Source organism: Nicotiana tomentosiformis, chromosome 5, assembly GCF_000390325.3.
Source record: "Nicotiana tomentosiformis chromosome 5, ASM39032v3, whole genome shotgun sequence".
Classification (NCBI taxonomy): Eukaryota; Viridiplantae; Streptophyta; class Magnoliopsida; order Solanales; family Solanaceae; genus Nicotiana; species Nicotiana tomentosiformis.
This window is the reverse complement of record NC_090816.1, coordinates 19079127-19096792: the sequence shown is the minus strand read 5'-3', so window position 1 is coordinate 19096792 and position 17666 is coordinate 19079127. Positions and strand designations below refer to the sequence as shown.

The 17666-nt window shown below is 36.0% G+C and overlaps 1 protein-coding gene across 2 annotated transcripts; it reads right to left on the bottom strand.

Moving 5' to 3' along the window:
- Positions 1-7522: 7522 nt before the first annotated feature.
- On the bottom strand, positions 7523-14256 carry LOC104103023 (OBERON-like protein). Of its 2 annotated transcripts, XM_009610891.4 has the most exons (4): positions 14034-14256; positions 13328-13512; positions 11523-12621; positions 7523-8230 (listed from the first exon to the last, which is right to left on the bottom strand). In XM_009610891.4, exons 3-4 carry the CDS (start codon positions 12607-12609, stop codon positions 7668-7670), a joined length of 1650 nt encoding a protein of 549 aa, XP_009609186.1. In that variant the 5' UTR covers positions 12610-12621; positions 13328-13512; positions 14034-14256; the 3' UTR covers positions 7523-7667. The 2 variants fall into 2 exon arrangements, with proteins under 2 accessions (XP_009609186.1, XP_009609185.1); XM_009610890.4 differs by lacking the exon at positions 13328-13512 and having other exon boundaries at positions 14034-14255.
- Between the last annotated feature and the right edge of the window lie 3410 nt (positions 14257-17666).

Sequence of the window (17666 nt, the reverse complement as noted above, 5' to 3'; positions counted from 1 at the left end):
TCCAAGTTTGAGTAAGCGCTCGCTCGGTTACAAAGGCTACGAATTCCAAATTTGATTAAGTTGTTTAAATCATTGTGAAAATATTCATAAGGCGTGAATAAAATCCTCACAATATAAGAAACAAAAACAGAAGCAAGTCGGCAAAAAATGGGATATATCTATATACAAATTTATCTGCATGGGTGATTACAACGTAAAAACTAAGAACTAAACTTCTCGATCAGGAGCGATCTCTTCTTTATCAGGATCCCCACCATTCTCGGATCCGCTCTTACTCCCATCATCATCATCGTCATCATCATTGCCATCAGAAACTAGAGCTTCAGTATCGGCTTCGAGTTCTTTGGCCCTTTTTATCTCTTCAGCGAGATCGAAACCACGAGCATGGATCTCCTCGAGAGTTTCCCTTCGGGATCGGCACTTAGCAAGTTCGGCGACCCAATGTGCTCGAGTATCGGCAAACTTGGCTGCCTCTCTTGCCTGGACTTGGGCAGCTTTAGCATCGGCCCGATAGACGGCCACGAGCACATCTGCATCGACCTTTGCCTTTTCGGCATCAGATTCGGCCTTGGCAAGTACAGAGGCCAACCGAGCCTCAAGCTCCTCAATTATTCTTGCTTGAACCAGGCCTTTTTCCTTCATTTTCTGAAGTTGGGTTTCGGACGATGATAACTGGGCTCGAGCAGTCTCTTTTTCTGCAGCAAAGCAGTCCATACCTTCTTTCCACCGCAAAGACTCTGTTCTTATCACGTCGACCTCCTCACGAAGCTTCCCGATCATCTCGAATTTTTACTACAGCTATGAGACCGAAATGTTAGCTATCATTCCAGTATCAAGCCCATAGGCTTTCAAAAGCATCATTACCTGCTCAGACAAATCGATCTGATCTCGATAAGCCTTAGCCAGCTCAGCTCGGATGTCTTTTATTTCCTCTTCTCTCTGCCCTAAGGAAAGTCTAAGGGAGTTCCTCTCGTCAGTAGCCCGTTGTAGGTCGGCCTCATATCGATGCAGCTCATTTTGGGATCGAGAACATTGTTCTCGATGAACTGCCGCTGCCTACAAAGAAACAAGAAGCAAAGTTAATGAAAAATGAACATAAAGATAGTACCGACAAAATAATTTTAAAAGCTCACCTGATTCAAAGCCTGTCGCAATCTGTGAAAAAGATCTGATTCATCACCAGCACCGGCAACGTCCTCAATGCCAGTAAACAGGTCACGAAAGGGATCTTCTTCATCGTGAGGCCTGTCTAGATTAAGGGCTCCCAGAGCTTGAGCTTCCCGAATCACCCCTGCGGAAAAAGCGGGAAAGGTAGGCGAATCCTCGATTGCTGCTGCCCCAAATGAATCGCCTGGAGCATTCTCCTCGGTTCGAAGGGGTTCTAAGGACCCTTCGGTCATATCCCCTGCCCGTTGACTCCGATGAGATGCGTCTTCGATATCCGATAGTTCGGGGACTCTACCCAAATCTTTCTCCGGTATATCCTCAGCTCAAAGCGGAGCCTCATGGAGCATCATCGATCCAGCCGTCGATGAGGCATCGGTGGTTCTCTTCATTCGGACCGCCAGCGCGGACTCATCATTTTCTTCTTATTATTATTCATCTTCATCCCTTAGACGCAGAACTGATTCCACGGTCAAAGGAATGACATTCTTGTTCGGCTTATGAGCCATCCTCTTCTTCGGTTTTGGATCTACGGGAACGGAGGCTCTTTTCCTTTTATTTTCCTTCACCGGCTTTGGGACAGAGGCCGAAATTTCCTCCTCATTGGACAAGGGCCTCAAAACTGCGTCTTTACCCAAACCTGCATATGGAAAACCTTAATAAAATATTTTGAAAACCACCTCATTCGGATCATCAAAGAGTACGAGAAATAAGCTTACCGTGATTTTTGGCCTCCAACCGACCCTTTGACAAATCACGCCATGAGCGCTCGACGTATGTAGAGGTCGAAACAAGGGCTCGTACCCAGTTCTTAAGATAGGGAACTGCTCCGGGCATCCAGGGAACCGCTACATCACAAAAGGAGGAGTGTCGATGAGAGAATAAATGAAAGAACAAAGTAGAAGTAACAGCAAGATCACACTTACGTTTCATATTCCACTCCTCGGGAAAGGGCATCTTTTCAGTCGGAATCAGGTCCGAAGTCCTTACTCGAACGAACCTGCCCATCCAACCCCGGTCCCTGTCCTCGTCAATACTCGAGAACAGAGCCTTGGTAGCCTGATGCTGAAGTTTTATTAACCCTCCTCGAAAAAGTCAAGGACCGTATAATCGGATAAGATGGTCGAGGGTGAACGGCATCCCCTCGATTTTGCTTACGAAATATCGGATCAGGATAACGATCCGCCAAAAAGAAGGGTGGACCTGGCCTAGGGTTATTTGGTATTGACGACAGAAATCAATGATAACGGAATCGAGGGGACCCAACGTGAAAGGATAAGAATACACATTCAAAAACCCTCTTACGTGCGAAGTGATATCTTCGTCAGAAGAAGGAATCATTATTTCTTTTTTATCCCAATTGTAATATTTCTTTAGTTGTTGGAGGTGCTTCTCGGTTATCGAACATATATACCTCAATACCGGTTTACATCGACCAGGCATCGATGATCCTTTATCGACCTTGAAATCAGAAGTAAGGACGCACGCCCCAGGAACGCACTCCTCGGGTCGTGGTTCTGCCGGCGTATCATCGGCGACACACTGTGAAGATGAAGTTTTCTCTTTCTGAGGGATGGTTTGTGACGTTTTCGCCATTTTCGAGTTCAAAAGCAAGGAATAGATAAAAATGACAAAGATTTAGTAAAATTGAGGAGGGGCTTTTGCAGAAAGAAATCACAGATTTACTGGTAAGTTGGAGAGTACAATAAAAAACTTGGAAAATTTGGAAGATAGAAGATGTAAAAGTGGTAAAAGATAAAAGAAAGGGTTATTTATAGGTTCAAGCGATGGCGGTTCAGTATCAGCGGTGGCCGACCACCGCCCGACATGCGTTAAATGCCTTGAAAGACTAAACCGACAGGACCGCTACCAGATGCGTCATGGTCGAACCCGATGGAAACGTCAGGTTATAATCCGATCGAGCCGTTAAAAAATCATATCATTTCTCGCCACATTCTTTCTGAGAAATGAGGGGACTATCTGTATACGGTCGAAATAGATTTCGGCCTTAGCACGTCCGATCGAGTTCGAACGATGATCTATCGAAGTAAGATCCCGAAGGTGGAACAAACTAACCTCGAACCCGGGGAGGCCGATCCGTGTCGAGTTCTATATCATTATCAAGCTCGAATCGAAATCAAACCATAATGCAAAGTAGATCTATCATGCTGATAATCCAGAGACCAACCAACATTGACCTCGAATCAATTCGAGGGCTCGAGCGGGATCAGGCTCGAACCAAGATCAAGATCTCGAGTCGAAATCAAGCTCAAACCAAAATCGAGGGTTCTAAGCAAGATCGAGCTCGCAGACAAAAGCCGTTGCAATCCCACTAGAGAGAATCTTGGCAGAAATTGCGGAAAAGCTGACTTATTATAGGTATCCCACTAAATATTTATTTTATTATGCTTAGAGCCAAATTCCTCCACTATAAAAGGACTTGGCTACCATTTCTGTAAAATAAGTTTTTCTCAGGCTTACATTGTAATAAAAACGCTATATTCTTCTACAGTAAAGAATCGTTCTTTCGGATTTCTTAAATTGATTCTATTTGTTGAATCCTAAGATTCATTGTTCCTGACAACCTTATCTATTTCGCGTTCTCTGCAATCTATATTTACATTTCTGTTTATCCTTACATTTTGTGTTAAGTTATGCCACATATCCTCGAAACTGCATATAAATTCAACTCTCTCTATTTTTCAGGTAAACAACAATAATAATAAGTATCAAGCATATGGCCATCGTTCACATTAACACTAATATGCACAACGAGTGTTTGACCAAAAGGAAACTTATCACCTGGGACCAAGCTAGCAAAAAGATTCATAATCAGAGGTGCAAATTGTATGGGTTCGTCGGTATTTCGTTGAGGATTTTTAGCAAACACATGGTCCTCCCCGACTCGTTTAGTTTCCAATTTAGATTGCATCCTAGAGGTAAGAGTTGTTGCATCCGAAAGTGTCTCAGATTCAACAAACAAACCCTCAAAGAAAGTAAATGGTTGAATGCCACTGGGTACAAAATGATCATGCCCAACAAGAGTAGCAAGGAGTGCTTCATCATTTGCACAATGAAAAGGCAAATTAGGTGCATCACTCTGAGGAAATTCGTCAAACACCTTGTCTTCGACTGGTGCGCACTTATCTCCACCAGTAAAACTAGAGTTGGGATCATGTATATCGAGGACTGGAAGGCTTGTGAATAAGCCTAAGGAGGATGGAGGATGAATTTTGGAGTTTGCTACTGTAACCGAAGACCTAGCAGCCATTGTATTAGGGAAAACTCCAGTAGACATTACGACAATTGCTTGTTCCGTCTTGTCGGCTGGTCCAGAAGCAGATTCAAGCTCGTAGAAATTTGAATTACGTTGCAGATCAGCAAAGGTCCATTTCTGAAAATGCACAAGAAACTTCTCCTTGAAATGGTTCCAATCATAGAATTGTTTAGTGCGAAATAGAAAATCAAACCAAGCGAGGGCATCGCCATCTAGGTAGAAAGACGAAAGAGGCAGCCAATCCTTCTTGGAGAAGCCAAGGTATGTGAAATACAGCTCGGCTCGAAAAAGCCAACTCTCTGGGTTTCCATCGCCACTGAATCGAGGTAGAAACATAGTCGTTGTTGGAGTCCGTGCGATGAAAGCACCAATGTAAATAACTCAAATCCAAAGTAACAGTAACTAAACCTCTCTACTCTATTAATAAGACTGAAATATGATTACAACTCAAATATCAAAATGCTAACAACTTAGTAGCCGAATTACAATAGAAATTGTAGGAAGTAAAGCAACTAGGGATAGATAGAAGAAGGGAATGAGAAGGTTAGATTCAGAGAATGGGAGATAAGGAGAAGCAGACACTTTTCTTAACAATAGGCATAATCCCAAAATTACCGACCTGTCCTCCTTTTTACAGAACCATTCTTGCATCATATACTCAACCTGGATCCCAATTTAACCTGACCCTATTACTTGTTCTCGGCCCAAAAGCTCTTGTCAGCCCAATAGCTACTTGTGTGACATTGGGCTGGAGCTGGTTCATAACAGATCATCCTGGCAAGTCAGGAATACATGATGAATTTGTAACTTGTAGTACTTTTATGTAATTTCTAAATACGTAAATTATTTTTCAAAAAACTTAAAGATTAGATGTCTAAATTCACGGTCAAAATAAAAATGTTCGACTCTCGAAATTGAAATTGTGCCACATAGGAGTACCTAACTCATGGATTATGAAGACCATATGATAATTACATTTTGGAAGTGTATGTTATGAAATACCATCAGAATTTGTAGTTTTGACCTTTTGAGTTAGATTGTCAGTATCGTCTAAAATACTTTGATTAAGAGGTTAAAAGTGGACCTGCGTTTCGTTATGACTTGTGAAAAACTTGACAGACCTTAGAATAAGTTCAAACCACAATATTAAGCTTGCGATGAGTACGTTGAAGTATGTAATTTTTCCAGTTTGCTAATTTATATACGTTAGTTATACCTCCTAATTAATCAACTTTTATTATTTCATGGATATTCAAAATTTTGAATTGGGATGTGTGTCTGAGTTGATAGAGAGAGTAATATGATAAGGAAACCCATATGTAGTAGGTATACATTCCGGAGGACTAAGTAGGGGTTTGGACATAAATAGGGAGAAAAAATAAAAAATAGCCAGATTTATAACTGGTAATTGAAAAATAGTCACAATTTCAAAAGTAATCGAAATTTAGTCACTTTTTCATGTAAAGATAAAATTTGAACAAAAGTATCCTTAAAAATCCGGAAAAATTTCAGGGAGTTCAAATTTTTTACATATGAGATTCCAGCATAATGTGTAAGAATTTCATAATGTGTTGTAGTTCCAACATAATATGCTGGAATTTTATACGCATGAGCTCCATAATCCAGCATATTATGCTGAAACTTTCCATGTGCTGGAGTTCCAACATAATATGCTGGAAGTTTATATGCATGAACTCCATAATTCAACATATTATGCTGGAACTTTCCGTGTTTCAGTAAAATAGTGACTATTTTTCGATTACCAGTCTGAAAATTGGCTAACCCGTGCTACTTTCACACATAAACGATGTGAGATTTGAAAAAAGTAGTTTTGAAGTTTAAGTTGGAAAAAAATATTTGAAAATTAAAATTATATTTGGAAATGTATTTCACTTGAAAAAGTATTGCAGTTTTATGATAAAAAATATTATTTAATTGAAAAAGAGGTAAAAATTACTTTTTTAAATTTGAAAATCATCTTCGAAAAATTCAGTTAAGTGTATAATCAATATTTTTTGGAAAAAAGGGAGGAAAAAAAAAAGATTATGTCCAAACGGCTCCTAAAAGTCCATAATGTTGGGACATTAATTTTTACGTCAGTCTGAAATGGAGAAGTCAACAAATATGCCACGTGAAGAGATTTTGCATTTATTTTTGGCAGAAAGGAAATAATAAGCACTGGTGGCAATTTATGAAAAATGGTCATTTTCTTTTTCCCTTTAAATTTTTCCCACAATTTTGAGTTGTTGCCTTAATTAATATTGCATGCTTATTGACAAACTTGTCAATCCTCTATTGTTCTATGAATCTTCTGTTTTTATGGATTTATCCCCCACATTTCTGACCCAACCTGTAGCTTTGTTCATACTTTTGAGTTTTGACCAAATCATATGGTCCTTTATTATGGTTAATCTCTCTCTCTCCATTTTTCTTTGGGGAGCATTATCGTAACTGGTAAAGTTGTTGTTATGTGTCCAGGAAGTCACGGGTTCAAGTCGTGGAAATAACCTCTTGCAGAAATGTAGGGTAAAGCTGCATACAATAGACCATTGTGGTCTGACCCTTCCCCGGATCTCGCACATGGCAGAAGCTTAGTGCTCGGGGCTGTCCTTTAATAACTAGTATGCGAATATCAAACACCGGGTGGAAAATAAAAAACAAGAACATTTAATCCTAAATTCTTTATTATTATTATTATTTTGCATTAAAAGAAATTTTAACTTCTTGTTGCATTACCTAAATACTGGGAAAATTCTTATTCTGATATAGCTCAAGCAAACCATGTTCATTTACTACTGTTAAATGATAAAAATGAGGAAGCTAAGTTTGTGTCACATTCAGACTTAAGAGAAATGCAATTCCTGCCTTTACTTTTCTTTTAGCTTATCCATCATAAAAAGAAGGCAACAATAAACAACAACTGCATCTCAGTCCCCGAACAAATTGATGTGGCGATATGAATCCTCACTTGCCTCATTCCCAAACAAGTTGACCTCAGTGATATGAATCCTTCTTTCATTAAGCTCAGCTCATATCATAAAAAAGAAGCACAGCTCATATCATAAAAAAGAAGGCACGGAATGAAAAGAAAAATTATCAAGACCAAAAGGTTAGAACCAATTCATACATCCAAAAGCCTAGTAAATTTTAGGGGAAGACTACTCGATGGAATAGCACCAAAAGAGTTCATGTCATTTGATTAGCCCTCATCCTTTGAAGCAACATTCTACATATTCTTAATCAAATCTTGGATTTTACTGTACATCATCTGGGAAGGGTCACTTCCTCCAGCACTGCTCTGCGACGTTCGTGAACTTTCCTGAAGCTTTATCTTCTCAAATAAATACTGCTTCTCTGCTTCAGCCTCGCTTAATCGTTGTTTCAAATACCTGCTAGCGTAGTCCTCTTCTGACTTCTCTGTCTTGGCGAGTGCAATTCGTTGCAGTCTCTCAGCTTCTCGTCTAGCTTCACCGGCCTTTAGGTCAAACATATCGGCTTCTGCCTGTTTAAGCCTTACGATGCTTTCAAGCTCATCGATTTGTTGCTTCTTCCTCTGCCTCTCCATTTTTAGTGCGGTCACTTCCCGAGCTTTATCCTTGAGCTCCTGATCACATGCATCAAGAGCTAACCGTGCTTTCTTAACCATCCGCATCTTCTCCTCTGCTACTGCTTCCATTTTTCTGATGGCTTCTTGTACTACATCTGCAATCTTGTTAAATGCTTCTTGTGGAGCTATGAGCCGACCACCTTCGTCATTGTCTTGACTCTTCGAAGGATCCACATCAAGCTCTGTAAAAGTGATAAAAACATTTCAAGACGAAAACTAAAACTTATTGATGTACTTGAGAGTCTTGATTTTTCCATTATGAAAGACGCTATAAACCTTACATTAGGCCCAAAATTTACCCAACTCCAATCAGTCATATAAATCAAGTAATGCCAGAATAAATAGTTGATAAAAATATAAGTACTCTCAGTTGAATTCTCAAACTCAATGCCGGAAAAAAAAAAAAACGTGGGCAAACCAAAATCAGTAAAATAGAAAAGCAAATGATATTCCAATTTATGTTTCAATCTGTGTTAATCACACGAGGATTCTCTTTCATAATCCTAAGGACCTTCTCCCCTTCTCTTGAAATTACGGATCAACCCTTTAGTTGAATAAATCACCTTCCTTTGTCAATTAACTCTAATTTTAAATGATGTCAACAATTAGCTTTTCAAAGTAACAAACTACCATTATCGTAGTTCTTATATCTCACATCAAATTCATTTCTAGTTTCCTTTGAACATGTAGTTCGCTACAAACGATCAATTTACAGAGACATAATAGCTCATTAAGAATTAAGAATGATATAATAACAAATAAAAGACGAAGACATGGAATCACATACTGAATCTCACTTATTCTATTTGTCAACAAAAACCAAATTTACTTTAGTATGTTTTTTCTCTAAAAGGAAAGAACAAAAACCTACTAGGAAAGCATCCAAGGGGAGAAGAAAATTACTTTAACAGTACATTAGCAACAAATCATAATACTTGGAAAAAAGAATAAAAATTCCAGAGAACATGTATTCTCAAATGTCAAAATCGCATCCCAGAAGGCTCGGACTACCGGCCAGAGGTCAACAGAGATGGCAATTGTTAGAAAAATGGATTAGTATCTCAAAAAGGAAGAGTCTCTTATTGGTTAAGAAAATCAAGATTCATTAGTGTGAAGAAGAAGTCCAGATAACATTCCAAATTCATCCTCTTGGAATTAGTTTGCCTTTATTTCACATAATGGGTCATTATTCCAAATTACTAACTGTTGGACCATTATGGCAATTGTTCCTCCATTATAACATTCTGATTTTTCCTCACCTATATATACACATAACCTTTCCTTTTATAAAGACACTGAAAATAGAAAAACTTTAATTCCTTTCTGTTGATCTGCTAGGTTTTCTCTATTTAATCTTTATTGTTTCTGCTCTTGTGGAAAAAACACGGAAATTATTTAACCTTGAGGCATGTCAAGGACATTATCCGGATATTTCGCAAGAGCAGGCGTATCCCCCAGGTTTCGACAAGCTCCTCTAGCATAATTGTAATAAAGGCCCAACGGTTAGGATTCCGAAATAAAGAATCCTTTATATGAACTTAAGACACACTAAATTCAAGAGGATGAAAATAGACATTTTCTGGTAAGTATAGACATTTTCTTAACACTAAATTTCAAGAAAATGAATCTAGAGATTTTCTTAACCAATAAGAGACTCTTCCCTTTTGAGATACTATTCACATTTTCCTAACAATTTCCCACATATCTCAAAAGAGATACTAAAGAAAAAAGTAAAAATAATTATTTGTTGGGTTTTCCACAATCGACCATAATGCGTCGAATTTGGTGTCTTGTGGACTATGAACCATATCTAGATAAAAAAAGATTTAACTTACAGAATAATTGGTGAAGTCTTGAACTTCTATGAACCAAGAATTCTTGTTGCACGTTAGGTGCCTTATCTATTACACTACACCCCACAAACTTTGTTGTTTACTGCGGTTTTGTTGCTAATACGCCATGCGCACGCCTGGTTATTCATGAATGCTCTAGAATTTTTTTTTTCACAAATTTCATAGGAATAACCCTCACTCCACACTTCTAGGTCCATCCATGAAGTGTATTCTGTAGTGCAATACACCACCTATAAAGAATATGGATTGGAGTAAGAGTTTAATAACTCAATCTCACTTTCCTTGCAATCTTGCACTATACAGACCATAGGAGAGACAAATTTAATAGTGCATAATAGAAAAAAAAATGCTAGATAAAAAAAATGCTATTACCCATATGAACCTAATGCATGGGATTGCCAATCACATAGGTTTGGAAAGTCCCATACCCCCTCAATGATTCACTTATCAATTTTTTTCCCAAGGGTTTTAGCCAGAGGATCGACCAAATTCACTTCTGACTTCACATAGTTTATGGAAATAATTCCATCTCTAAGTAGCTACTCTATCAAATTGTGTCTTCGTATTTGGTAAATTCTTTTGACTTCTCCAGATTATGCCAGATTCAAATTATAATCTGGTTATAACTCGAACTTGAATGAGTTTGGTTGTGATCTAGGAACTATTCTATATCCACCGGATTGAAACATAAAAGGACTATTTTTCCCCTTGTACATATAACGGGAAATTGGTGAACATGTTTCTCCTTCTCTTTTCTTCTTTCCCTCTCCCCAGACTAGCCAATCTCTACCCGACCATCAATTGCATGGATACATGAAGAACTAAGTTCCAGGCCAAATCTTTCAATATTTTGTCCTTAAATGCTAATTCGTTTATGCCTTTAGCTTTCACCACCAAATTCTTTGTTGCAAGCAACTCCTCTCCTTTCGGCATAACTACTTTCTTCTATCTACATCTACTGCTAAGTTCCACAGTCCATCTTTCAATTTATTTTCCTTAAATGCTAATTGCTACGCCTTTTAGTGTTCATCTCCCTATTCTTTGTTGCATGCATCTCTTCTCCTTTCACTCCGTTATTCCGCTTAGCTAAGGCCATCAGCCTATGCAAATTGGTTGGGACTTTTAAAAAAAAATTATGGGGAAGAAAGAAAAATTAAGGAACCCGCAAATATTGGAATACAATTATTGTTAACTAAAGAAAGAAAGAATTGGATGGCTTGAGAAGTAATTTTGCCGATAGATAAGCAAATGAATAATGAAGTTTGGCAAGAGCGTATTGGTCTTAAACGCTTAATATTAAATTAGATGATTGGTTATTTATCAAATAGATAAATCTTCTTAACAAATATTGCATGAGCTTTTCGGTCAAGTAAATGATCCTACCAGAGGAATACGAACCCCTTTAGCCCACCTAGCGTACCAAAGAACTCTAACTATATATCAAAGAAGCAAAAGAACAAAGGGCCAGTAATCAATTTATTTGTTAACCTGCTGCATGTGGCTTCTTGTTGGATGTATCAAGCTTTCATTTCAACCTTTTCTCAGTAAGAATGCCCCAGAACAATCAATCAATTAACAATGATCTGAAAATAAATAAGAAAACCTTGGAAATGAGGCTTACCTTGGAAAAAGGATAAGATCACTTTACAAGCCATAGGGTCTGCAACTCCACCTTTCAGCTTTTCGATGAGTTCCTCGCATTTCCAAAATAACTTACGGCCTCTCGCGTCCTCACTTCTCTGGAAAATTCTTCTGACATAGTCAAGCTCTCTAACAAAAGCTTCCGCATCCCAACTTGGGGCACAGTGTTGGAACACATCTTTAACCCAACCTAACAACTCAGATGTCCTACTGCAAGCATGGCATCTGAAGAGCGTCTCAGCTGAGCTAGCTCCATTCTTAACAGACGGGCCTGTTCCAATTTGTCCATTGCTAATGGCACAATCCGTGTGTGTCCAATGAGAACAGAGATCACAACCGATCCATCTGCAAGTGTTCACCTCAAAATCAAACTTGTTACAGATCACACACATGCAAAGGTTGCAGAAACCATTTTTCTTCGCACAAATTTTGCAGCTACATTCCTCTGCCGGAAGCACACTACCACATGCTATGTTTCTGCACCTCTTATACAAGAAAATGTCAATGAGCGAAGCTTGAGAGAGACTAACACTAGGATGCAAGAATGCCTGAATTCCAGTCTTGATGGCAACTAGAATTTCTAGCTGGGTGCGGTGTGTAATAATCAGGGTTCCATCCGTCAAATCACCCCTACTATTCACTAGCCTTTGAAGGAATAGAAACTCCTCTCTGTGCTGAGAACCACCTAATCCTTCAAGAATGACCCGAAGTTCATGTTTGAACTTCTCTAGATACTCATCTGGGAGATTTCGCATCCTTTCAGCTATAACGTCAACTCTTTCTCGGGCAATGTCACGAAGGGACATTTTGTCGGAGTTTGAAATATTGCGGACAACAGAGTGCTCAGCGTAGCCATTCTCTTTCTCCTTCTCCAGCTTTTTCGCCATCAAAGCGTCAGATGTTGGCCAAGTTTCACGTGAACTGGCACTTTCAGATGGTGAATCACGAGCCTGATCAGAGGTCGAGCCACGTTCTTGAGGATTAGGAGAACCGCAAGCATCAGGAGAGACCAAGGATAAAGATGTCTGAAGTCCACCAGGCCGTGGTTGTTGGCGTGGAGGCAGCATTTTTCCGATACGCTGGTGATGAAAATGAGCCACAAAAGGTTCGTATCAGCAAATGTTCAGAAATGTGCTAAATGGAAAACAAACAAACCAATGTTTGTCCAGTATGCTTCACAAACGTTTTCACATCCAAAATAAAAATTTGGACTCACTTGACAAGTCATTCCTTTGAAAGAAACAAAAAACACATAAAAATTCACAAGATAGATTACCTCATCTTTTCTAAACATAAAAACATATTCAATAAAAAGTATCCAAAATTACAGTCCGTAAACAGCGGAAAAAAATAGAACATCATATCTTGTCAAGCACCAACAAGTATATCCTACAAATGATATCTTCTGCAACCAAAACTACCAAACTTAGCTAACATTTACTTTTTTCAGATTCCTCTACTGCTTTCAAAGTACCTTCTCTAATTCCATTACTCTAAAAAAGACTTTTTTATTAGAACTTGATTAGATGTAAGCATTTCAGCATCCTAGCAAACTTACAGCAGCATGCAAAAGCTGCCATAAATTCTACTAACAAACACTTAAATTACAAAAACAAACCAATTGGACAAGAATCAACAAGAAATTACTAACTTTAGGCCAAACCCTAAGAACAATTATCCAAAAATTAATAATATTTTCACATGTATACATTCAACAACAGGGAAAATAGAGCAAATAGAGGACACCTGCTAAATTTACATCAAACACTAACAAAAGTTACTAACTTTATATCAAACATTAAGAAAGGCAGCCTGGTGCACAAAGTAACCCGCTTTCACATAGGATCCGGGGAAGGGCCGCACCGGGATGTAATGTACACAGCGGCTTATTCCACGGCTCGAATTCTTGACCTATAGGTCACACGGAGACAACTTTACCGTTGCTACAAGGCTTCCCTTCGTATTAAACACTAAGAAAATCACCCAAAAATTACTTTCACATTAGTACCTTACAGAACAGGGCAAAATTAGGATACCTGCTAATAATATGTCAAAACACTAACATAAGTTACTAACTTTATACCAAATACCAAGAAAATCACCCATAAATTAATAATATTTTCACATTTATACCTTTAAAAACCGGGCAAATAGAAGACAACACAAACAAAGTTTACTACTAACTTTATATCAAACACTAAGAAAATCACCTCAAAATGAATAGCAATATATCAAAACACTAACAAAAGTTACTAACTTTATATCAAACACTAAAAAAATCACCCACAAAACTAGAAGAATCATATTTTCACATTAAAATAGGGGAAATAAATTATATCTGCTACTAAAATGCACAAAAATAAGCAACTGCCAGTAGATCAAACAAAAACTAAAAACACCCAGATTCTTAATCCCCACAAAATAGAAAACCACATGCACATATAAAATAAAGAAAACTAAGATCTGGGGTTAGTAGAATGAAATTACCCACCTGAAATTCCTAAATTGATTAATAAAATTACCACAGCAGTTAAATCAATAAACCAGAAAAATTGGGGCTTGGAAAGAAAAAAGAACAAGGATGAATACAAATAAATTTGAAAAAAACGGGCTCTCAAATTTTCTTCCCTTCAGAAAAAGAAAGGTAGAGAATTGTTTTTTTTCTTCTGATGTTTACGTTGAAGAGGAAAAGTGAAGAAAAATGGGGCTGACCGAACTGGCAAGTAGACGGTGGTCGGATGACTTGGATTATCAGTATCTAATTTTTTGGGACCCACATTTTGTTCCTACTCCGCGTCTTTGACTTTCTGTTTACCTCTGTTTTTCTTTAAATAAAAACAAATATATTCCCTTCGTTTCAACTTATAAGACTTAGGGCCAGTTTGGCAATAAAATATTTTTATATTTTTTCGAAAAGATTTTTCACCTTATTTCCAAATCATTATTTGGCCATAAAAATTTTAAATTTCACTTAAAACTGAATTTCAGAATTTTTTGGAATTTAAAAAAAGTCCAAAAAACTATTTTCCAAAATTTTTACTTCAAAGAACTCACAAAAATTCAAAAATAGCTCCAAATTATATTCACGTCCAAACACAACTCTAATTTTTAAATATTATTTCAACTTGGAAAAATACTTTACTTTTTTCTGAAATTTCACAATTCTTATGTCCAAACGCTCACTTAGTTTAACGAGGCAGACGTTTAAAAAAGAAAAAAATCTTAAAATTTTTTATTAAATATATCATATATTTAATATTATAAATTTTTTTAAAACTTGTAATCTTAGATATATTATAATTTTTGTGTGATTATAAAAAAAATACCATTAAGGGTAAAATAAACAAGTTCGAGTTAACTTTTTTCAAATTTAGAAAGATATCATTCCTTATATGAGTTGATTCCGAATACTGGTCAATTTGTTTTCTTTTGTAAATTTAGGCATAAATTATTTAGTATTTTAAAAATAAACTCTATATATTTAAAAACAAAATGAAAGATAGTACCACTTATGTAGTTAATGTTTAAAATATTTAAAAAGCGTTTAATAAAACCATAGTAAAAAATTTGTTTGATTCACCAAAATAGTAATACTTTCACATAGAAGGGAACGAAGGGTATATATATACACATATAAGAGTTTTACTAACCTATAAGATTATAGTAGATTAACATTATATTTATTTTTTAATTCTCCAAAATATCAAGATTAGTTTCTTGTTTGTTTTTAACCAAAAGCCTTTACTGTTCATTTCCAGATCTCTAAAGCATCGTTGTCCACTCCTTGTTTTCTCCTTCCATTGTTTCTTTCCTAAAATGCATTTTCATTCCAATTTTGCAAATATTCTCTGATAATTAGTCAGTTTTATGTGAGTATTAATAGTTGTAAAGATTTTGAAAATTTTACGTAATTAGATATGCCGACAAGCAGAGGCGGATCCAGGATTTAAATTCTATGGGTTCAATTTTTATGATTTTTAACATTGAACCCATTATATATTTAAAGTTATGGGTTCAAATCTATTATTTTTGCAATTTTAATGAATTTTTACACATAAAATTCTACTCCGCGTCGAAAGTTATGGGTTCAATTGAACCCGTAACTCTCACACTGGATCCGCCTATGCCGACAAGGAAAGTGTTTACTTGAAAAATCAAGAAAAAATCAGTAGTTCTTTTAGTAGTTGTTTATTGCTTGTTTCTCTCCTTTACAATTATCACTACAAAAAAGGAGAAAAAAGAAGAAGCTAAAATTAGTTAGGAATTTCGTTGCTAATTTGTCGCGTTAAATCGCATGTTGCTAACAAAAATTTTTGATAATCTGTCGTTAATTAGTTGCCAAATAGAATTAGCGACGAGTTATTTTGTTTAGCTACAGAATTTATCTGTCGTTAATTCATGTTTTTGTAATAGTGTATGCTTTGCATCAAGATAGTTAATTAAAAGGAAAAATATACTACAATCCAATCGGATCAACAAACAAAGAGTGTTTAAGAATTCTAAACTCGTACCTCCATTGATGTTAGTCGATGGTGGAAGAAGGAAAGAGATCGCTAAAAGAAATTTGGAGGATTGAAGTAATGTAAGATACGAAGACGAAATCTTGTATGCTAATTCTCGACCCAAAGTCCTTACAAGTAAAGAATGGATGATATCGCTTTCCTCTAAGAACGAAATATAGAGATAAATAATGCCGAATTTAGTCAAAAGACAAATAGGTTCATATCTTTAATGCGTTACAAGGGCATTTTAAGAAAACTAAAGATATAAATAAAAACTTAGTTACAATAAGGCGGAATTTGACATGCTTATGATCATCATACGTGTCAATCAGATGGGGCTTAAATGGAATTTTGAGCTAGTTATATTATAAATGTCGTCCTTCCACTCTTAAAAAAATACGAATTAGCGACAGATAAATTTTGTAGCTAAACAAAAAAAAATCAGCGCTAATTCTATTTAGCGACTGATTAGCGATGAATTATCGAAAAATTATGTTAGCAACAAGTAATTTAACGATAAATTAGTGATAAAATTCGTAGCTAATTCCAATCTTTTTTTATAGTGTTCTTTCTTATCATGATGCACATATCATTGAATTGACCAAAATTTTTGAATTCGTTAAATTAATTTCTTTGGGCATTTCAGACCCTTTATAAGTTAGTTCAAGTGTATTTTTCTTTGGTAGTCTTTCCCTTTAATTCAAATGGAAAAACAACACTGTATAACTGCTTTCAAAATAATAGCCGAATTATATACAAAAATTAGGGGTGTACAAAGAAAACCGATAAATCGCATCAACCCAATAATCCGAGTCAAACCGAGAAAAAAAATTCGATTGTAGTTTGGTTTGATTTGATTTGGTGTTGGAAAAAAAAAACTTACCATAATTGGTTTGGTTTGATTTAATTAAAAAAAGTCAAACCAAAACCAAACCAACCCGACATTATATTTATACAATTTTAAAAAATATTTTATGCATATAAATATTTGTTGTAATATAATTTATAAATATTTCTTAAACTTGTTCACAGTTTTATCTTTAAAAGTATTATTTAAAGTTTGGACTTAACATTCTTGAATAGTCCAATAAATTTTATAGCCCATAAAAATAGTAAGTCAAGTAAAGTTCAAATCAATACCAATGCTAATAAAGAAAATTCAATTCAACACTAGGAATGACAATAGTATTGGATATCTATTTTTAGTTTTGCATTGATTTATAATAAAAATGTATAACTTAGTAAATCTTCTTTTTTTTTATGCCTAGTTGTGTAATTAATAGTACTTTTTAGTTATACTTATTTTAGCATGACCTAGATAGTATTTTTAGATTATGTTAATTTTTATTATGGTGTATTAATTACTAATATTTTCTTTGTGCGATTTTATTATTTATGTTATTGAATATTTTAGTACAATGTTATGACCCATCTCATATTATTATTTTATTTTCTTAGAAAATATATTATATAGTTATATTCTACTAGGACTAAAATAAATATTTGGAGCACAATTTACATATTTTGTGCTATAAAGACTTTACCGGAAAAAAACTCAAAAACCCGAAAAAACCGAAAAAATCAAGAAAAACTGAGATTGAAAAACCCAATTTTATTGGTTT